Source organism: Saimiri boliviensis, chromosome 9 (genome assembly GCF_048565385.1).
Source record: "Saimiri boliviensis isolate mSaiBol1 chromosome 9, mSaiBol1.pri, whole genome shotgun sequence".
Taxonomy (NCBI): domain Eukaryota; kingdom Metazoa; phylum Chordata; class Mammalia; order Primates; family Cebidae; genus Saimiri; species Saimiri boliviensis.
In genome coordinates this window covers 109,440,982-109,463,190 of record NC_133457.1, presented here as the reverse complement: position 1 = coordinate 109,463,190, position 22,209 = coordinate 109,440,982, and the positions used below count along the sequence as shown (strand labels likewise).

Sequence of the window (22,209 nt, the reverse complement as noted above, 5' to 3'; positions counted from 1 at the left end):
GCTCGTCCGCCCGGAAGCGCGACGCGGAAGCTGCGGGTTACCATGGGAACCGAGCCACGCCCCTTGCGGAGGACAGTGATGATTAGAGGCTTTGTGCGTGGAGGTCGTTGGGGCTTCCTCCCGGGAGGGCTGCCCCTCCATTGTGGAGTGTGGGTGTTCAGTGGCGGTTCAGGCAAGGGATGTTCCCCGCTGGGCCAAGGCCAGCGGATGACTGCGGGGTAGGAGGAAGGGAGCAGGTTTCTGTAGGCTGGGGTTGGGGAGCAGAGGGAATAGTTTGGTACAGTGGCGCCTGCAGTTCAGTTTTTGAAAACTATATTTTAATATGCTAGGCCAGGCGCGGTGGCTCACGCCTGCAATTTAAGCCCTTTGGGAGGCCGAGGCGGGAAGATCATTTGAGGTCAGGAGCTTGACCAACATGGCGAAACCCTGCCTCTACTAAAAATACAAAAATTAGCTGGGCCTGGTGACACGCGCCTGTAATCCCAGCTACTTGGGAGGCTGAGGCAAGGAGTATCTCTTGAATCTGGGAGGCAGAGTTTGCAATGAGCCGAGATCGTGCCACTGCACTCCAGCCTGGGCGACAGAGTGAGATTCCGTCTCAAAAAAAAAAAAAAAAAAAAAAAGATTTTAATATTTTGGAGCCCCAGCCTCCAACATTGGAGTGGGCCTAATGCGAAGATTGAGGCCCTCAACAAAGGGGCCTCCAGTCCGTACCATCCCAAAACACTCACTGGGTCTCTCCAGGCTTCGACCCTAGTGGCTGCTTCTTGTGTCTGAAGGTACCAGAATGAAGGCTGTGTGTTGATCAGTCCCAAAGATCTGAGCCTCTGTCCCCAGACAGGTGATTCTGGGATGGGCTGGGGATGCAGGGACTTAACAAGGTGGAGTTCTCCAAAGGTTCCCTTAGCTCTGTCTCAGAGGTAAGACATCCCTGAATATAATTGGATCCATTTATGGTGGTAGAACCTGTTACTCTTTCCAGGTCACAATACAAGAGTAGTGGAAATTGCATGAGTCTTGCAGTTAGAACTATCTGGGTTAAAATTTGGTATAGTATGGTGGTTAAGAAAATTGGCTATTGGACTGGCTATGGAATTGGACTGCTTGTCTCTGTTTCACCACTTATTAGCTGTGTGACCCACAGTTCTTAAACTCTCTGTGCCTTCATTTTCCCAACTGTAAAATGGGGATAACAGCATCTAGTTTATAGGGTTGCAGTGAGGATTAGTGAGTTAACTCATGTAAAGTGCTTAAAACTAGCATGAGTAAACCCTCAGACAATGCTGTCTGTAGTTACTCTTATGACATTCCAGTAGGTACCACTTATGGGCATTTTTTCTTAGCTCCTCTGAATCCGTTTTCTTACCTCTGCAAGATAAGTGTGAGGATTAAAATATATAATGCAGGTTAGGCATGGTGGCTTATACCTGTAATCTCAGCACTTTGGGAGGCCAAGGTGAGTGGAGTTCAAAACCAGACTGGCCAACATAGCGAAACCCCATCTCTACTGAAACTACAAAAATTAGCCAGGGGTAGTGTTGGGTGCCTGTAGTCCCAGCCACTCGGGAGCCTGAGGCATGAGAATTGCTGGAACCTGGGAGGCAGAGGTTGCAGTGAGCTGAGATCGGGCCACTGCACTCCAGCCTGGGTGACTGAGAAAGACTCTGTCTCAAAACAAAAAGCATATTAGGCGCATGTCAGGCCATCATCAAATGTTAATTATCTCCTGAGGCCACATCAGCCTTATAACAATAAGGGCAACTTCGTGGCTTCAAACTTTTTGGCCCTACTAAGGAGGTTTTTTACCTTGTACCTTGAATATCCTCTGTCCCTAGGACTAAGCAGTGCCAGTAGACACCATTAGGTGTCACAGCTGACCAAATGCATGAGCAGGACAGATAAAGAAAAAGAAATAGAGGAAAAAGAAAAAGGAGGCATGTGTGGGCGGACTGAGTCAGACATAGCAACTGTTCTCTCGGGTTCTGCCAGCTAGCCTTCATACAGTCCACGAATGGCCTGTGTGGGCTACAGGGACAAAGATGCCGGTGTTTGGTGCTTTTACATTAGTTCTTAACGAACTCAACTACTGCTTTTCTGTAGGTTTTTGATAGTTTCTTTTTTTTTGAGACAGAGTCTCGCTCTGTCACCCAAGCTAGAGTGCAGTGGCACAATCTCCGCTCACTGCAACCTCTGCCTCCTGGGTTCAAGCGATTCTCCTGCCTCAGCCTCCCAAGTAGCTGGGATTACAGGCATGTGCCACCACAGCCAGCTAATTTTTATATTTTTAGTAGAGACGGTTTCACCATGTTGGCCAGGCTGGTCTCAAACTCCTGACCTCAGGTGATCTTCGTAGCTCAGCGTATTGGATAGTTTCTGAGTGGTCTGTTCCATTCTGTCTTTTCTAGGTTGCTAGGATGAATAGAAGCCACAATTTTATTATGCTTGGGTTATGTTATCAGCTTTGACTGTTTTCTTAAGTATTGTGTTTAGTTTCTCCCTCTGTCATTTGGGCTGAAGCCGTGTCCTTCCAATGCCCTTTGGGGCTCTCTTTGATTCTTATTCCAGTGACCATTCCTCTGTGTTTCCAGCTACCCCCTAGGTTCCTCATGAACCAGGAGTGTTGTGCATATTGCTTATAGAGTGTGATCCTCCCATCACATGTGCCCTTTGGTAGTGCCAGGAATTTTCCCACACTCTGCAGCCAATCCCTCTTCTTCTCGTCAGAAGACATTCTTGGGGAGTATTGTGAAAGGGAAGGCTCTGGGTCTGGGTTTGGGGCCATCCCTAGTCCTGCCCGTACCTCAGCTGATACTCTGGGCAAGGTGTACACCTCTGGCCTGAACTGAGCTTTCATCCCAACTCTCAGCATCATCATGATGTTAAGCTGCCTCTTTCTTCTTGCTCTTGGGTTCCTGGAATCCTGGATAACTGCAGGAGAACATGGTGAGCTATCATTTGGGATCCCTAGCCAATAGTAACAGAAAGTAACTAGAGGAGAGGAGAAGTCATCCCCTGCCTTCTCCCAGAGCAAGGTTGCTCGTAGGTGGAGATGATCATCTGTAGGACAGGACTGGATGAACAGATTCTCAGGATGGCCTGGGTAGTTCTTCCTGACTTTCTTTACCCTCTCTGGACAAGGAGATAGAACTTCTAGTTGGGCTTTCTAGAGGTTCCAGCTTTTCCCTGGAACTCATTAAATGAGAACAGGATCATTCCAACCTTTCTCTCTTGTTATCTGCAGGATGGCTGCTCCTTTAGTAGTGGTGGATGTATGTTAGTAGTTGTGTGCTGAGGCCGGGCGCGGTGGCTCACGCCTGTAATCCCAGCACTTTGGGAGGCCGAGGCGGGTGGATCACGAGGTCAAGAGATCGAGACCATCCTGGTCAACATGGTGAAACCCCGTCTCTACTAAAAATACAAAAAATTAGCTGGGCATGGTGGCACGTGCCTGTAATCCCAGCTACTCGGGAGGCTGAGGCAGGAGAATTGCCTGAACCCAGGAGGCGTAGGTTGCGGTGAGCCGAGATCGCACCATTGCACTCCAGCCTGGGTAACAAGAGCAAAACTCCGTCTCAAAAAAAAAAAAAAAAAAGAAAAAAAAAAAAAAGAAATAAAAAAAAAAAAAAGAAATCAAAAGTAGTTGTGTGCTGGGAGGAGAAGGTGATGCCAGAATTTTTCTTTTTTTAGAGACAGGGTTTCATTCTGTCACCCAGGCTAGAGTGTAGTGGTGCAGAAATACTTTGGATAGAGATGTCTGGAGGGGCTGAATGTCCTTGAAATAGTTTGGCCTCTATTCCCCATTTTCTGAGGCCTGGCTAGTTACCCCAAACTCATATGATATCTTTTGCAGTGAAAGAGGGAGAATGCCCTCCTGATAAGAACCCATGCAAAGAGCTGTGCCAGGGCGATGCATCGTGTCCAGCTGGGCAGAAGTGCTGCACCACAGGCTGTGGTCGGATCTGCCGAGACATTCCTAAGGGTATGTTGGCACCAAGGGCAAAATCTGGGTGTACTCTCTGATCTTGCTTCTGGGATAGATAGAAGCAGAGAGCATCCCACCTCTTAGGTTGACTCTTGAAGTCTAGCTTGCCTAGAGTACTTCTTTACTCTTTTAGGGTCCCTCCTCCATTAATTATTCAGTGCCCCCAGTTCTTTGCCTTCCATCAGGAAAGAATACATCGATTATCTATGTCTTTTACTTTGGACTCAAAGTTCCTGTGAAGGCTGGAGGGAAGAGCTGTAAAGGGAAGCCTGTTTAAGATAATGATTAAGAGAAAAAAAAAGATAATCCTTAAGAGAGTAGACCCTAGAGCCAAGCAGACCTTTTTAAGCCTTAAATAAGCCTCAGCTATTTGTAAACCTTAAGCTTTTAGCCTCAGTTTCTTGATCTATAAAATGGGGATTATTGTGAGGATCAAATGAGATGTTCATGGCACGAGGTAAACTTCAGTAAATGTTACAGTAAACGTTTACTATTGCTATTGTTGTTATTATTGTGTCTTTGCCTTAGCACCAGGGTCAGAGGCTGAAATGAAGCTCAGGGCTTGCTTTTTCTGTTTTTCCCTTCTGCTGTGCTTGTGGGTATTATTTCTCTTTTCTTGGCTGTCTCCCTTTTTGCTACAGGGAGGAAAAGAGATTGCCCTAGGGTTATTCGGAAACAATCCTGCTTGAAACGGTGCATCACTGATGAGACATGTCCAGGTGTAAAGAAATGCTGCACATTTGGCTGCAGCAAGAGCTGTGTAGTCCCAATCTCTAAACAGAAGCTGGGTAAGAAACCCTGTCCCCACAAGTTTTCTGTTTGGTCTGCTTGTTTCTTTCTCAAATATGCACATATCAACTTGTTGGTTTTACTTTGCTTTGAATACACAAGTGTTTTCAAAGTGCCTGCTGTATTCTGAGAACTTAAAAAAAAAAAGACATACAAAGGGTATACAAGCCATGATGAGTTGTGATATGTGGCCTGGGCATGCAGAGGAGGGTGCCAGAGGGCAGCCTCGGCTTACCATCATTTGCAGGCTGCTTTGAAAGCTGTTGGGTAATTCCCAGTTCCCGTAGTTAGTTGTGATATTCTCTGTTAAAATCTTAGGCTAAGAATCTATAGAGAGGAATAAAAGAAAGAAGAATCTTGACGCCTATGGAAGGCGGCACACATTTCCCCGCTCATTTGCTCCTGAGATTCTTCTTCTTCTTCCTTTTTTTTTTTAAAGAGATGGGGTTTCATCACGTTGATCAGGCTGGCCTTGAACTCCTGACTTTGTGATCCACCCACCTCAGCCTCCCACAGTGCTGGGATTACAGGTGTGAGCCACTGCGCCTGGCGCTTGCTCCTGAGATTCTTATGTCCCGGTGTACACACACAGCGGGGCCATCTCCTGTGGGAAACACATTCTTTTTCATTCTGGTCCTGGTAGAGAGATATTTGAAAGAGATTCATTCTCCCTTTTGCAGAGTCCCAGTATAATTCTCAATTTATACATTCATTTCTTCAACAAGTATTTGTTGAGTGTTTACTGTTTGCTAGATCCAGTGATGGGTTCCCGGTATATTGTGGCGAACAAGGTAGATCCCATGCCTGCCTTCATGGAGCTCATAGTCTCATGGGAGAGAAAGAGATTTAACAAATAAGCATGTAAATAAGTATATAGTTTCAAACTCTGATAAATTAAGGGTGCTGAGAGACAGAGTAAAGGGGAGAACTCACTTTTATTTGTCTTTTTACTTTTTGAGACAGAGTCTTGCTCTGTTACCCAGGCTGGAGTACAGTGGCACGATCTTGGGTCACTGCTACCTCCACCTACCTTCTGGGCTCAAGCAGTTCTCCTGCTTCAGTCTCCTGAGTAGCTGGGATTACAGGCATGTGCCACCCTGCCTGGCTAATTTTTGTGTTTTTAGGAGAGATGGGGTTTCACCATGTTGGCTAGATTGGTCTCACACTCGTGGCCTCAAGTGATCCACATGTCTCGGCCTCCCAAAGGCTGGCATGAACTACCATGCCTGGCCGAGAACTCACATTGGATTGGGTGGTTGAGGATGGCATGTTTGGAATGACATTTAAGCTGCAACCTGGAGGGGGAGTTGAAGTTAGCTGGGTGAAGGGTTTGATGGACATTCCAGGAAGAGAGAGAGAGAAGCACAGGCAGAGCTTGCCGTATTTGAGAGATGGAAAGAAAGCTAGGAAGGTTAGAGTCGAATTGGGAGGGAGAGAATGAAGCCAGCTGAGGATATAGACCGGTGAGACTAGGGAGGTGGCAGTGGGGATGGAGAAAGGTGACACAGTTGAGAAAATTTGGAGGTAGAAGTGACAGGGCTCTCTGCTCTATTCCTTCTCCATTCTCTTGAGAGTCCCCTAAAACCTATTAGAAATTGATGGCGTGTCTTCTGTGTCTAACACCTTCCTATTTTCCTCTTGTTTCACGATTTTCATGGCTCCTTTTGCTTATTTGTGCTTCCAAATATATTTTATTATAATATTGTCTGTTTTTCTTCCTTCACTCCCAAATACCAAAACTGTGTTCACTGGAGTGATATTAGATATATAAATTAAACTAGCTTAGGGAGAATTGCTGGTATTATTATGTCGAATATATATATTTTTTACCCTGTTTTATGGTACTAAAATGTTCAGTTTTCTTTTTTTTTTTTTGAGACAGGGTCTCGCTCTGTTGCCCAGTCTAGAGTAGCGCAGTGGCGTGATCTTGGCTCACTGCAACCTCTGCTGCCACGTTCAAGTGATTCTTGTGCCTCAGCCTCCTGAGTAGCTGGGATTACAGGCATGTGCCATCACGCTCGGCTAATTTTTGTATTTTTAGTAGAGACGGGGTTTGCCATGTTGGCCAGGCTGATCTCGAACTCTCGACCTCAGGTGATCTGCCCACTTCAGCTCCCAAAATGCTGGGATTACAGGCATGAGCCACTGTGCCCAGCCTACGTTCAGTCCTTATATCTTCCCATTGATCAGGTATATTTTGCATATTTCAGGGTGCTTTGTGGTGTTAAAATATTTCTCCATAAATTTATGCCTAGGCATTTTACCTTCTTCTCTGCTGTTTTGAATGTCCCTCATTATGTTTTCTAAAGGAACTGGAACCATTCTCTCATCTGAGTGTATGTGATGGCATGCTAGAGTGGAAAATCCTAGGCTTGGGTTGTCGGAGGCCTGGGTTTAAGCCTGAGGTTTGCCAGTTACTGGCCAGCAGGTCCCTGGGCAAGTCTCTAAGCTTTTTGAGACTTAGTTCCTTTCTCTGTAAGGTGGAAAGAATAAACCTTGGAGGCTTGTTTTAATTATTCAAAGTGTGTAAAGTATTTGGCCCTCAGTATATATTAACTTTCTTCCTCTTGCCTTCTAAGTAGGCTGGGTCAGGAGTACAATTTCTTTTTCTTTTCTTTCTTTCTTTTTTTTTTTTTGAGACTGAGTTTTGTTTTGCTGTTATTGCTCAGGGTGGAGTGCAATAATGCAATCTTGGCTCACTGCAACCTCTATCTCCCGGGTTCAAGCTATTCTCCTGCCCCAGCCCCCCAAGTAGCTGGGATTACAGGCATGTGCCACCATGACCAGCTGATTTTTTTTTGGATTTAGTAGAGACTGTGTTTCAGAATGTTGCCGAGGCTGGTCTCGAACTCCTGACTTCAGGTGGTCCACCCACCTTGGCCTCCCAAAGTGTTGGGATTATAGGCGTAAGCCACTACGCCTGGTAGGAGTGCAATTTCTAACCAGCCCCTTTATCCAAAACCAGGATGGTTTTCTTCTTCCCTGATCATGTCCTCTCTGAGACTCTGAAGCTCTATAACATGTGACAACCTTTTTCCTTCCAGTCAAACCTCCCTAGGTAGGAGGCCCCTTGCCGGTATCCACTGGGTCTGTCTGTGCCTGGCTTAGGCAGCTATCTTGGGCAGCCTGCCCATTAGAGAGAATGGAAGGTTGTTCTCCTTGCCAGGACTCTTGAGACCCAGCTCTGGGAATCTGTCTCAGGCAAGTCACTGACTGCTGGCTTGTAGGGCTTGGTACAATCTTCCCAGTGTTCAAAGCTGATGGCTGAATTGCGGGGGCCAAGGGTGAGGTTGGCACCCAGGCACAGTACCTTGTGAGCTGCTCTGGCTCCTGGCCAGCCCACATAGGGCTTCCTTTTCCATTGGAGCTTGGCAGGCAGGCTAGAATAGTGACATCCCACAGATGTCCCAGAGCCTGCAGGGCGGAGCAGGGTTCCTAGCCTGGTGGGAGGTGATATTGGATACTTCGTTGGCAGTGAACTACTTTTTACAGCTCCAGCCCTATGGGAGGGCTGGGCCACTCACCCAACAGGACTGGTTGTTGTACCTAACTCTACAGGAAGCTGTCCTTCCAGGGCTATGAAAAATTTCTGCTTTCCTTAAGCTCTGACATTGCCAGAGGTTTATCATAGCCAGTGCTGGTTTGTTTGGCAAAGTGGAGGGCCAACAGGTTGCCCGGGGACAAGGGCAGACATTGGGTCCTGCTCTCATGAGTCTGTTCTACTCTGAACATAGGTCTGAATCCTGGCTCTTTTGCTTGCTTGCTGTGTGGCCTTAGGCAAGTCCTTTCATCTCTCTGCACCCCACTTTTATGATCCGTAAAATGTGGATAAGGATATTTATAGTTCCTAGAGTGATAATGCAGTTGGGAAGAAATGCATTTTATTTATTTATATATTGGGGATAAGCTATTGCTCTATCACCGAGGCTGGAGTGCAGTGGCGTGATCTTGGCCCACTGCAGCCTCAACCTTCTGGGCTCTGGTGATCCTTCGGCCTTAGGCCCCTGAGAAACTGCGACTACAGGCACACACCACTGTGCCCGGCCAGAAATGCATTTTAAAAAGTCTGCAGACTGCCAAATGATGTTCAAGAGCTCATATGGTCATGCCAAGTACCTCTGTGTTCTGGTCCACCATATCCCCACCTATCTGATGCCTGATCTGTCTGTTTACTCACTCATTTATTCACGTGTTCACTATATATTGAGTGTGGCTACCCTACCTGGCGTGTGGGTCTGCAGTGGTGAGCAAGGCAGCCGTGGTTCTTGTCCCCCTGGTGCTTGTTCATGGCGTGACAGACAGGAAATAATCAAGAAAACAAATACATCATAACCACAAGACGTGATGAATGCTGTGAAGGTAATGGAAGAAAAGAGAAGGAGGCTGCTTTCATTTGAGGTTAGAGAGGTAGGCAGGGGCCAGACTTTGGGGGGTCTTCAGGGCTTCTCTTTTAGGCTTTATTCTAATAAAGTGCAATAGGAAGATTTCGAGGGGGTTTAAAAGCAGGAGAGGACTTGTCCAGTTTTTATTTGAAAAAGACCACTGCCAGTATGTGAAGAATGGACAGGGCAAGAGTAGAAGACGGAAGACCAGTAGGAGGCTATTGCGGCAGGCTGGGAGAAACGATCTGGGCTTAGGCTGGGGCGGAGATAACGCAGACATAGAAAAATGGAAGGCTTACATGTTTGTGAAGGTAGAATTGATGGGACTGAGTGAGGAAGTAAGTGGCTGTAGGCATTGAGGGAGACGGGCTATCAAGAATGGTGGTAGATACCAGCCTGAGCAGCTGGGTGATAGCGGTGCTCTTTACTCAGACAGGGACAACCTGGGGGGAAGAGGTTTTGGAGTGAAGATTCTGATTCTGGTCTTAGAGTTGTCTTGGGCCCCCTCATGGCTCACCTCCCCACTGCCTGAAACCTGACCACTCCAGAGCCCCTGTGACCCTCTGTTTTGCGTATTATCACATATGTATTATCTTTTATGTGGGTTGATGGCCTCCCTGTGTGTCTGGCTGACCTTTTTCTAAAACCTCACCGCAGGTTGTACAGAAAAGAGTTAACATAGCAGGCCTGAGACTGCTATTCTTAAAAAAGGCTTGCCAGCAAGGTTGGCGCTTGGCTGGCTTCTGGGAAGTTGGATTTTGGGGGTGTTTGTACTACCCTCACTGATAAGAGTGGCTCACTGTGCCTAAACTGTGCACACATTGTGTTTTAGGCTGAACGTCTGCTTTCCTTCCGAGAGTCTGGAATCTTGGTATGTGCTAGGCAGAAGGTGCTTAAGTGACCAGCCCCCAATATAGACCTTTCATAATGAGTCTCTAATGAATTTCCCTGGTAGAAAACACTTCACACGTGTCACAATTCCATGCTGGAAGAATTAAGTACATCTGTGCCTCTACTGGGAGGACTCTGGAAAATCTGTACCTGATTTCCTCTGGACTTTTCCCTTGATGATTTTTCTTTGTACCCCTTTGCTGTAATAAATCATAGCCATGGGTGACTGTACACCGAGTCCCGCAAATGAATCACTAAACCTGAAAGTAAGTGGTCTCGCGGACTCCCCACACACTGGTGGATAACTTTTCCTAACTCCTAAAACTATCTACCACTGGGTCTTCTCTTTTGGAAGAACTGAGCAGAGTGAGTCCCAGTACTTCTTGGTTTGTTTTCGTGTGATCCTTGCTGCAGTGTAGGGGATCATTGTGTGTGTGTGTGTGCACACATGCGCACACGCGCACGCATGCGTGTGATGGAGTCTCACTCTGTCACCCAGGCTGGAGTGCAGTGGCATGATCTTGGCTTACTATAACCTCTGTATCCCAGGTTCAAGCGTTTCTCCTGCCTCAGCCTCCCGAGTAGCTGGGATTACAGGCACCTGCCACCACGCCCGGCTAATTTTTTTGTATTTTTAGTAGCGACAGGGTTTCCCCATGTTGGCCAGATTGGTTTGGAACTCCTGACCTCAAGTGTTTCACCTCAACCTCCCAAACTGTTGGGATTCCAGGTGTAAGCCACTGTGCTGGGCCCATGATGTGGTTTAAAGGGCATGAGACCTTATGTCAGAGCTGGGATTTGTGACTCAGTTCTGCTACCATTGACCTCAGGCCAATCCCTATCTCTGGTTGTCTGTCTCTCTCTTTGCAAGAGAAAGGAGTCAGTTTGTTAGCTCAGAGGCCCCTTCTTGGATTCAGAAGTGCTGAAATTTTACTTTACCAACAGTAACTGGTATCTTTCTCTCAGACATAGTGGCAGGTTGGAGCTGAGGCAGCAGGACAGACTGTGAGTGAGTATTTCCTGGGCTTCAGCTTCACTACTTTTTTGGTGAGAGGTTGGGGTCTTGGGATGGGTACAGATAGAGGGTGGGGAACTGCCATCCCCATTCTGGCTACCATTCCTATTTCTCTTTCTGATGCCTGGTAAGCTAATTGTGAGGTGATTGGGGAACATGTCTTATGAGGAACTGAGCTTACCTATCATGGCAAAGCCAGGAGAGTGAGACAGAGGATCCTGGCTGAAAGAATGGCATCCACCAGGTTTTGGTAAGTCTATGGGGATAGGAAAAGGACCAACCAGATTTCAGGTGAGTATCAAGAGGTACAAAGGGCCAGTCATGGATAGCTCATGCCTGTAATTCAGCACTTTAGGAGGCTGAGACAGGAGGATTGCTGGAGGCCAGAGGGTCAAAACCAGCCTGGTCAACATAGTGAGACCCTCATCTCTACAAAAAATAAAAATAATTAGCCGGGGCTGGTGGTGTGTGCCTATATTTCAGCTCCTCAGGAGGTTGAGGCAGGGGGATTGCTTGAGCCCAGGAGTTTGAGTTTGAGGCTGCAGTGAGCCACGACTGCATCACTGTATCCCAGGCTGTGTGACAAAGCAAGATTGCAGTGTCATCTGGCTTGGAGGTAGTAAGGCCCCATTAATTCCAGGTGTTAGAGTTGAGAGAAAGGGATTGTGTGGCAGGCATTCTTGTGTAGGGCAGGGTGTCAGACGGGGTGGCAGTGCTGGGCACTAGTCAAAAGGGAGATGCTGTGACCCTCCAGACCTCCAGGAAGTCTGGCCTGGAAAAGGATAGAGGCAAGTGCTCTATGCCTGGTCTTGAGGATGAGGGCAGAGAGTAGCCAAGAGCTCCTGGCATTGGTCATCTCAGGGCCAAGCTCAGCAAAAGGGTGAAATCCGGGGAGTGTGGTGCTCTCAATTTCTAGGGCACATGGCCTAATTCCATGAGAAGTTTATGTCCCCAGGTTTTTCCACCAGGGAGATTTTTACACTCAGCCTTCTCCGCTGTGGGATAGAAGGCTTTTGTTCCTCGTTAAATGGATTTCAGTGTTTGTCAAGCAGGTGGGGAGGTCCAGGGAGATGGATTTGGTGGTTACCGTGACCACATTTTCTGAGTCAAAAATCAGGACACGTAGTTTTGATGTAATCTCACAATAGCACAGGATATTTGAAGTAGGGGCTGTTGAGGAAAACCCCGGCGTGCAGGGTTACGGCGGCTTGGTTGTTCCGCTGCTCGTATTCTCCTTGGATTCCAACACTTGCTTTTTCCATCATGGCAGCCTTCCCGGAGCCAGCTGTATGCAATCATACTTACCTGTTCCTACTCAGAGGCACTGGGCCAGTCTTCCTGTGGTTTCCTATGAAATCTTTAATTGCCTGTCACCTTTCTCTTAAGAAACTTGAAATAAACACTAAGACAAATGAGTTGCTGTGAGTTGGTTTGGTTTGGATGTGGCCTTCTTTGGGTGTGCCTGCACCTGGGGCCCTGGCCAGTTGCTTGCATGTTTTAAGGATAGTGTAATAGAAAAAGTACTTTACTGCAAATCAAGAGGCTGAGTGTTGCCCTGCCCTCCTTCTGACTCACTCTGCAGTTCCAGGCAAAAGCCTTCTCTGAGTTTGATCATCTTCATAGGGAATGTGTTTGGCTGCACACAACAGAAAATTAATCATGTAGGGGTTTGTTTTTCTCATATAACAAGAAGTCCTAAGGCTGGGATGGTGGCTCCATGATGCTAAGGATGAAACTATTTCCCTTCTTCTACTTTGCAATTCTTTTTTTTTTTTTGTAATTTTAATTTTATTATTTATTTATTTAAAAAAAAAAAAACAACAATGGTTAGATGCCACAAAGTAGGCGGCAGTGCTTTAACCGTGTGTGTGTTGTCAGGCCCAAGGGCCTCCTCCATCCTTGTGGAGGCGAGTGCTAACTGCTCTCCTCTCATACAACACTCCATTGTAGTTCTTGACTATTTCATTGTGCTAAGTTGCTTCCTCATTGAAAGAAGGCTGCTCTGTCTCTCCATGTCATGTTTGTCTTTGGACTGGAAGAAGAAAGAAGTGAGGGAGCAGTTTGAATGGGGTATTCCTTGTGTCAGGAATACAGAGTTTTCCCAGTTTACGTCCTTGTTTGTGGTCACCCCTAGATGCAAAGGAATATAGGGAAGCAAATCATTTTAGCGGGACCTGTTACCTCTCAGAATAAACTTGGTATCAGGTATCTATTGCTGCATGACAAACCATCCTCAAACTTCATGGCTTAAAGCAATATAGTTGTTCTTTCTCACAGTTGTGTATGTTGCCTGGGCTTGGCTGGGCAGTTCGTACTCCCACATGATGTAGCTGTGGTCAGTCATTTAGCTACATTCAGGGAGCTCAGCAGGGAGCTCAACTGGAGCCACAGTGTCGAGGATGACCTCTCTTGTAGGTTCTGTCTCCTTGGGGCATCTCTTCATCCCATAGCGTAGTTATAAAATGGCAGCTTTATAACATGGCAGCTGGTTTCCAAGAAGAAGGATTCCGAGTGGACAAGCCCCAGTATACAGGTGCTTATCAAGCCTCTGCTTACATCACATTTGCTAATGTCCCATTCGTCAAAGTAAGTCATATGATCAAGCCCAGAGAAGCACGGAAGGGCATGAATCCCAGGAGATAAAGTTCACTGGAGACCACCAGTGTAGATGTCTGCCACAGGGAGAATTCAGGAAGAACTTTTGCCACAGTGGGCTAGGCCCGAACGGTGTTTTGCAAACGGTGAGTCCTGAAAGCAATTTAGTAATTAGGGAAAATAAGAAATAGAATATAAAACATCAGGGTGGCTCATGCTGGTAATCCTGGCACTTTGGGAGGCTCAGGTGGGAGGATCACTTGAACCAGGAGTTAGAGATCAGCCTGAGATCATAGCGAGACTCCGTCTCTACGAAATAAACAAAATTAGCCATGCATGGTGGCGTATGCATGTAGTCCTAGCCACTCAGGAGGCTGAGGCAGGAGGATCCCTTGAGCCCTGGAGTTTGAGGCTTCAATGAACTATGACTGTGCCACTGCACTTTAGCCTGAGCAGTACAGTGAGACCCTGTCTCTACAAAATAAATAAATAACATTAGCCAGGCATAGTGGCATGTGCCTGTAGTTCTAGCCATTCAGGAGGCTGTGGTGGGAGGATCCCTTGAGTGCAGGATTTTGAGGCTGCAATGAGCTATGATTGTGCCACTGCATGTTAGCCTGGGCAACACAGTGAGACTATGTCTTAAAAAATTCAGAATGCTGACAGGGGGATGGATGCAGCAAACTACCATAGCACGTGTGTACCTATGTAACAAACCTGCATGTTCTGCACATGTACCCCAGAACTTAAAGTATAATAAAAAAATTCAGAATGTATTGTAGATATATGAGACACACAAATATGTACATTATGTCTGTAATAATGTATGTTTATAAATATACAACTATATATAAACATACACATGGGACACAATGAAAAATGTGTTTCATACTGTGGCCTTGAGCATCTCTGGGCTCCAATGCTTTGATTCTGTAGCAGAGTTTGTTGGTGAATGTCCTGCCAACCCGCTTCCGTGTGAGGAGCTGTGTGATGGGGATGCATCCTGTCCCCAGGGGCATAAATGCTGCAGCACCGGCTGTGGCCACACCTGCCTCGGAGACATTGACAGAGGTATGTTGGCTCTTTTGGGAAGAAATCCTTGAGTATTTCCTGAGAAGAGTGCTTCTCTTCCCTTCCTGGGAGGAGCTGGGTTCTCATTCTTCTTGTCCCTCTAGTCCCTCAACACAAAGTAATCTCTCCTTCTGGGGCCAAGGGGGGTCTGTGGGCATTAAAAGAACTAGGGGAAGGCACTGTGGGGCAGAAGGAACTACTTGGGCTAGAAGACAGGCAGTGTGGCTTATGATCTTGATCCTACTGAGGTTTTGCTTGTTTTGCTCTGTGACCTTGGGTAAGCAAACTGCTCTTTTTTTTTTTTTTTTTGATTTGAGACAGTTTCACTCTTGTTGCCCAGGCTGGAGTACAATGGCACGATCTTGGCTCACTGCAACCTCTACCTTCCAGGTTCAAGTGATTCTCCTGCCTCAGCCTCCTGAGTAGCTGGGATTACAGGCATGTGCCACCACATCCAGCTAATTTTGTATTTTTAGTAGAGATGGGGTTTCTCCGTGTTGGTCAGGTTGGTCTTGAACTCCCAGCTTCAGGTGATCTGCCTGCCTTGGCCTCCCGAAGTGCTGGGATTACAGGAATGAGCCACCACACCCAGCCTTGCAAACCTCTTTTCTAGCCCAAGTTTCTTTATCTGTAAAATGAGGAAGTTGCCCAAGATCATTGATTTTCAGATCTAATTTTTTACAAAAAGCTTCTCCCCTACCCCAGATAAAATCTTAGTTGGAAACATATATATAAACAGATAAAAGCATTCCTGCTCCAATTCCTTTGTTTCTTCAACATTTTAAAAAAACAAATACTTTGAGTGCCAGGCACTGTGTTCTCCATTAAAAAATCACTGACCCTGGTGCTCTCTTAGTCCCTTTAGATTCCTGGGCAATGCTCAACGCTGAGGACAGATTCTTTTTCTTATGTAGCTTATAGCCTATCAGGGAAGATAGACATATTCCTTTTAAATAAGGAATTACCATAAAGAGAATTAATGAATTACCGTAAAGTTCGATGAGAGGAAGCATACAGGGTGCTACAGGAGCCCAAAGCGGGGACATCAAACCCTGTCTAGGATGGCAGAGGAGGCCACCGTGAGGAAGTGACTCTGTGAATCCCAAGCAGAAGGGGAGAGGGTGGTGGTCTGGGAGCCTTGCCTCTGACATACTTCCACCCACCCCCACCACAAACCTGCAGAGGTGTCAATCCTCAAGTTACCTTTTGGGAACTCCCTTTGGGGCACCATTTGAAAACTGTGGGCTCAGAGGTCTCCTGGGTTCCTGAAGATTCTCAGATCCTCCAACTCCATGGTTTCCCAGCCAGCTGAGTTGGGTCTAGTTAGGGTCAGGGGTTGAATGACCTGGAGCCTCTGTGTCTTAAGTTTTGGATGGGAACATGGAGATGGCAGAGCTGACGTCCTGTCCCTTTACCTGTGCCTGTTGTTCCCACAGGGCGGGACGGTGACTGTCCGAAAGTTCTGGTGGGCCTGTGCATTGTCGGCTGTGTGATGGATGAGAATTGTCAAGCTGGAGAAAAGTGTTGCAAGTCAGGCTGTGGCCGCTTCTGTGCCCCACCAGTCCTGCCCCCAAAACTGACCATGAACCCCAACTGGACTGGGAGGTCTGATTCTGAATTAAGTGAGTACTGTCCATTGCCATCAACGATAATAGACAACTGCTGTGTGCAAAGCACTGGCCTAGGTGCTGGGAAGGGGACTTCAGAAGGCCAGGAAAAGTCTGGCTGGAGAGAAAGAACCTATGTCACAGATGAGAACCCTCATACAAACAGTACAGGCTGACACCTGTTGCCAGGTGTGGCTCCCTGGTAAGGTCTTTGTGGGAAAGGTGGGATTTGATTGAGGTCCTTAAGCCTAGGCAGATGTCACAAAGTGAGGATAGCACAGGAATATGCCAGACAGGTAATCTGGTGACTGCTGGCAAAGGAACACAGTGGGAATGTGTGTGATATGTTTGGGAGAAGTGGGAGCAGGCGTGTGTAAAGGCACAGACATATCTTGAGGGTTTTTTTTTTTTTGACATGGAGTTTTGCTCTTGTCACCCAGGCCTGGAGTGCAATGGCGCGATCTCAGCTTACTGCAACCTCTGCCTCCTGGTTTCAAGCTATTCTTCTGACTTAGCCTCCTGAGTAGCTGGGATTACAGGTGCCTGCCACCATGCCTGGCTGACTTTTGTATTTTTGGTAGAGACGGGGTTTCACCATATTGACCAGGCCGGTCTTGAACTCCTGACTTCAGGTGATCTGCCTACCTCGGCTTCCCAAAGTGCTAGGATTACAGGCGTGAGCCACTGCGTCCGGCCATATCTCTATTTTTTTTTAACAGGAGATATAAGATTGACATCTGAATAACAAGAGCCTGCAGTGTTAGTTGGGATTGGATCGTCTGGGAAGCAAGGAGCCATTTAAAACTTCTGAGAACAATATAGGCCAAGCTTTCCTACGGTGGAGGGGAAGCATGTTGGGTAACTGAAGCCAGGAGGGCACAGCTGTGACTTGATACTTCTTCTACTTGCAGAGATCCCAGTGCCCTAGCTGTGCTGATTTGTCTGGAGCTTCTTTGGTAACTCTGGAAGCTGTTCCTGGCAGTCAAGAGAGGGTGGCATCCTGGGGCTTTTTTGGGACATTTCCAGGGGCACTCATGGCCCTCTCTGCTCTGCTTCTCCTCCTGCTGCTGCCTGGAGCGTGGGAAACAGCCCTGGATTGGGCATTGGGTGTGTGGTGCTTCTCTTTCCCAATAAAGGCTAGTGCTGACCTCTTGTCTGTGCTGTTTGAGGGCTCAGATGATACGGGAGAGCTAGAGGGGATCAGCATGCCTGTGGGGTTACTTGATTTACATATTTAGGACAGATGGGTAATCTGTTCTTTCTGAGAACACTGAAAATGAGTGTTGGTTGGGTGTGGCTAGGGGAGAGATGGGTGGAAAGTAAACTGAGAGTGACCTGCTGTAGACGTCTTCCTCAAGCCCTGGTAGGGGCGAGGTCAGCCTTTTTTAGAACTGCTGGACTTCTTTCTTTATTGGAGAATGTTGGTTGAGGGTGGAACAGGGGTGAGTAAATAGTTTCTTTCTTACTTTTTTTTTTTTTTTTGAGATGTAGTCTCGCTCTGTTGCCCAGGCTGGAGTACAGTGGCATGATCTCGGCTCACTGCAACCTCTGCCTGGAGGTCCTGGAGCCATGGGTGCCTCTGGGATGGCCACTGCGAGGCTCATGCCAGCCACTCTTTTTCAGACCAGGCAATATTGACATACGTCTACTCTACTTAAAAGAGATTAATGTTCTGAACTCGGTAGAAACCAGAATTTCACATGCCAGTATGAAAACAAGGGGGAGAAGGCACACAAACTCAGTGGCCGGGCATGGTGGCTCACGCCTGTAATCCTAGCACTTTGGGAGGCTGAGGTGGGAGGATCACTTGAGGTCAGGAGTATGAGACTAGCCAGGCCAACCTGGTGAAACCCTGTCTCTACTAAAAGTACAAAAATTATCCAGGTGTAGTGACGTGTGCCTGTAATCCCAGCTACTTGGGAGGCTGAGAGAGGGAGGGGAGAGAGAGTCTTGAAGGGTTAAATTTGAAAGCTGGAGGTCAAAGGCTGAGCTGGGGCCAGATTCCCAGGCCTCTCGCCCATCCCCAGGTCTTTCTGGGCAGCTTTCTTTACTGTTGTACCCTGAACTAGAGAAGCTGTTAGGACCTTTCCTTCCTCAGGGTTTAAGACCATTTCAGCGTAGTCCTGGGGTTGAAGTGACCAGGGAGCAGGTCTCAGTGGACCTTGATCCTACTCCCTCATCTTGTGCTCTGAAATTAGCCTCTGACCAGGTTGAAGAGCCACGCTCCTCCCCTTCCCTGCTCCTCAGGTTCCTCATCGTGGGCAGGAATGTCTGGGGCTCTGTCTCTAGTGCTCCAGTGTGGGCTGAGAAAGACCTGTTCTTTGATCAGAACCACACAGCTCCCTGCTTCTCCACCCCATTCCTTGGCCATCTGGTTGTAGAAATCTCAGACTCCACGTGTGCCTTTGGCCCCAGCAGGACCATGGGCCCCTGCAGCCTCCACTGCTCCCTCAGCGCATGATGTTGGTAAGTGGCATATGTGGGGTGAGGAAGGCAGGAGGCCCAGAGTGTATCCTCGAAGTGAGTTGCTCTTGAGTTGGGAGAGATGTCTTCCCTTTTGTATACAAGTTAAGCCTTCTCCTCAGGGGATTGCGTGGAGAAGCCCAGCTTCCTACAGAGTCAGCCATATAAGCAAAGAAGAGGCCATATAAGCAGAGACTGGAATTATTTGCTGGGTGCTTCATGCTCTGACCATTAGGGGGCAGCAGAAGTTGTCATAGACCATTTCCAGGTAAGAGACTAAAAGGTAAAGTGAGGACCGGGTGCGGAGGCTCACACCTGTAATCTAGCACTTCAGGAGGCTGAGGTGGGTGGATCGCGAGGTCAGGAGTTCGAGACTAGCCTGACCAACATGGTGAATCCCCATCTCTACCAAACAAAAATTAGCCAGGCGTGGTGGCACGTGGCTGTAATCCTAGCTGCTCAGGAACCTAAGGCAGGAGAATTGCTGGAGGTTGCAGTGAGCCAAGATCACACCACTGCACTCCAGCCTGGGTGACAGAGTGAGACTCCATATTCAAAAAATAAATAAATAAAAGGTAAAGTGAAAGATTGCTATCTACTCTCTGAGCTCCTGGATCCCTACTGAACTGCACTTAATAAATTAAGACCCTAACATTATGCCCTCTGTCTTCATATGATGGGCATGCTGCTTCATTTCTGGTAACATTGATCCGGGGGACATTACCCACTATGTCGTATTAGTGTTTCTTAAACAAAGCCGCAGGGTCAAATCTTGTGAAGCTCAAGATCAAGAAAAAGTTTCTCTCTTTAAGTTAATGTGAGAACGGACAGGGAAATAACTTACTGGGCATTGTCTGTCTTGCCAGCCTCTGTGGTAGGGGCTTTCTAGAGCCGATGTTTCCATCTTTGCATTGGCTACCAGGGTGCCGAGAGCTCAGGTTTTGGAGTGAGGCCTGGATCTGAATCTATACTCTTCTGCTGCTTATTAGCTCTGTGCATATGGGGCTAATAACATTACCACACCACCCACCTCACAGTATTGTGGTGAAGAGTCAACGATAAAGAAAGCACTGGCTGGGTGCAGTGGCTCATGCCTGTAATCTCAGCACTTTGGGAGTCGGAGGTGGGTGGAACACCTGAGGCCAGGAGTTCAAGACCAGCCTGGCCAACATGGTGAAACCTTGTCTCTACTAAAAATACAAAAATTAGCTGGATGTGGTGGCCGGTGCCTGTAGTCCCAGCTACTCGGGAGGCTGAGGCAGGAGAATCGCTTGAATCCAGGATTTGGAGGTTGCGGTGAGCGGAGATCACGCCACTGCACTCCAGCCTAGGCCATAGAGTGAGACTCCATCTCAAAAAAATAAAAAGATTATAAAGAAAGCACTTAGCAGAGCCTGACGCAAAGCACACACTCAATAAATGTTAGCTGTTGTTATTCAGTTTTTCTGACAAAATTGATCCTTCTCACCATCCTCTTTTATTACTTGTCCTCCCACCTTTTTTCACTCTTGGTTTAGTGACTTTCACTTTCATGCAACTTGTTTTGTAGTATTTTATTTTATTTTATTTATTTTTATTTTATTTTATTTTATTTTTTTTTGTGACAGGGTCTCACTCTGTCTCCCAGGCTGGAGTGCAGTGGTGCAATCATGGCTCACTGCAGCCTCGACCTCCCATGTTCAAGTGATCCTCCTGCCTCAGCCTCCTAAGTAGCTGGGACTACAGGCGTGCACCACCAAGCCCAGCTAAATTTTGTATTTTTTGTAGAGACAGGGTTTCACCAAGTTGCCCAGGCTGGTCTCGGACTCCTGGCCTCAAGTGATCCACCTGTCTTGGCCTCCCAAAATGCTGGGATTAGATCGTGACTCTAATGATCTATGATCATGACTGCACTCTGGTCTGGGCAACAGAATGAGACCCCATCTCAAAAAACCAAACCAAACCAAACCAAACCAAACCAAACCCTAAAAAATCTGTGGTTTTTCAAAAAGTTAAACGTGGAATTACCATATGACCCAGCAATTTCACTCTTAGGTATATACCCAAAAGAACTAAAAACAGGTGTCCAATGGCCAGGTGTGATGGCCGACACCTGTAACTCCAGTACTTTGGGAAGCGGAGGTAGGAGGATCGCTTGAGAATGTGAGTTTGACACCAGCCTGGGAGACATGGTAAGACCCTGGTCTTTACAGAAAAATTTTAAAAAATTACCAGGGTATAGTTCTATACCTGTAGTTCTAGCAACTTAAGGGGCTGAGGTGGGGGGATTACTTGAGCCTAGGAGTACAAGGCAGCAGTGAGCTAAGAGGGTGCTACTGCACTCCTCTTAGCCTGGTGACAAACAGACCCTATCTCTGAAAAAACAAAACAAAACAAAACCAAACCTCAGGCCAAAAACAAATAAACAAAACCCCCAGATGTTCCAGCAAAAACTTGTGCACAAGTGTTCACAGAAATACTACTGACAATAGCCAACAGATGCAAGCAACTCAAATACCTATCAACTGGTGAATGGAGAGTCAAAAGGTGGTATAGCAATGGATGAAATATTAATTCAGCCATGAAAAGGAATGAAGTACCAATTCATTCTAAAATATGAATGGACCTTGAAAACATGCTAAGTGAAAGAAGCCAGCCACAAAAGGCCAGATCTTACATAATTCCATTTATATGAAACCTCTACAATAGGCAAATCCATGGAGACAGAAAGTAGATTAATGGTTGCCAGGGGCTGGTTTTCGATCCTTGAGTGGGCTGGTCAATGTGCAGGTCCCAAATCCCGCTCCAGATACTTTGATTCAGTAGGTCAAAGATGGGGTGGGCCAAGGCAGTGGCTTGTTTGTTTATTCAGAGCAGTATTTTTAAAAAGCCCTCAGGGAATTCTAATGCGTGGTCTGGTTTGGGGATCTCTGAATTAGAGGTTCATGAAAATCCCACAAACTCTAAAGATATGTAGCCCAATTTACTAATCTTTTCTTTTTTGAGATGGAGTTTTGCTCTTGTCATCTAGGCTGGAGTGCAAAGGCACAATCTCAGCTCACTGCAACCTCTGCCTCCTGGTTTCAAACGATTCTCTGGCCTCAGCCTCCTGAGTTGCTGGGATTACAGGTGCCCACCACCATGCCTAATTTTTGTGTTTTTAGTAGAGACAGGGTTTCACCATGTTGGCCAGGCTGGTCTTGAATGCCTGACCTCAGGTGATCCACCTGTCTTGGCCTCCCAAAGTACTGGGATTACAGGTGTGAGCCACTGTGCCTGGCCCAATTTAGTAATATTATAAATGATCATTCTTCCTTTACCTTTCTCTTGTTTTTCTTTTTCAGCTTTCCTGAAATTTCAGAGCTGTTTATATGCTTAGGATCACAAGTCTTTTTTGTTATTCTTTTTCTCCTCCTCACCTTCCTCCTTTTCCTT

General features: G+C 47.0%; 1 protein-coding gene and 1 non-coding gene across 6 annotated transcripts; one reads left to right on the top strand and one right to left on the bottom strand.

The window, feature by feature from the left end:
- The first annotated feature begins 42 nt into the window (after window positions 1-42).
- WFDC3 (WAP four-disulfide core domain 3) lies at window positions 43-17,479 on the top strand. 5 transcript variants are annotated; one of them, XM_003936451.3, is made up of 7 exons: window positions 43-93; window positions 2,867-2,943; window positions 3,851-3,979; window positions 4,624-4,770; window positions 14,591-14,725; window positions 16,162-16,347; window positions 17,244-17,479. In XM_003936451.3, the coding sequence occupies exons 2-7, from the start codon at window positions 2,874-2,876 to the stop codon at window positions 17,258-17,260; spliced, it is 684 nt and encodes a 227-aa protein (XP_003936500.1). In that variant the 5' UTR covers window positions 43-93; window positions 2,867-2,873; the 3' UTR covers window positions 17,261-17,479. The 5 variants fall into 5 exon arrangements, with proteins under 5 accessions (XP_003936500.1, XP_074262686.1, XP_074262688.1 ...); XM_074406585.1 differs by having other exon boundaries at window positions 58-93; window positions 16,162-17,479; XM_074406587.1 differs by having other exon boundaries at window positions 64-2,943.
- Window positions 12,875-12,999, bottom strand: LOC120368008 (U6atac minor spliceosomal RNA). Its single transcript, XR_005582239.1, has one exon. It is a non-coding gene; the product is annotated as a U6atac minor spliceosomal RNA (small nuclear RNA).
- Window positions 17,480-22,209: the final 4,730 nt, after the last annotated feature.

Excerpts from the sequence above, each read along its gene's own strand:
- WFDC3 (XM_074406585.1), top strand. The coding sequence starts at position 2,874 with ATGATGTTAAGCTGCCTCTTTCTTCTTGCTCTTGGGTTCCTGGAATCC. Across the intron at positions 2,944-3,850 it reads GATAACTGCAGGAGAACATG|TGAAAGAGGGAGAATGCCCT; the intron begins GTGAGCTATCAT and ends TATCTTTTGCAG. Across the intron at positions 4,771-14,590 it reads AATCTCTAAACAGAAGCTGG|CAGAGTTTGTTGGTGAATGT; the intron begins GTAAGAAACCCT and ends TTGATTCTGTAG.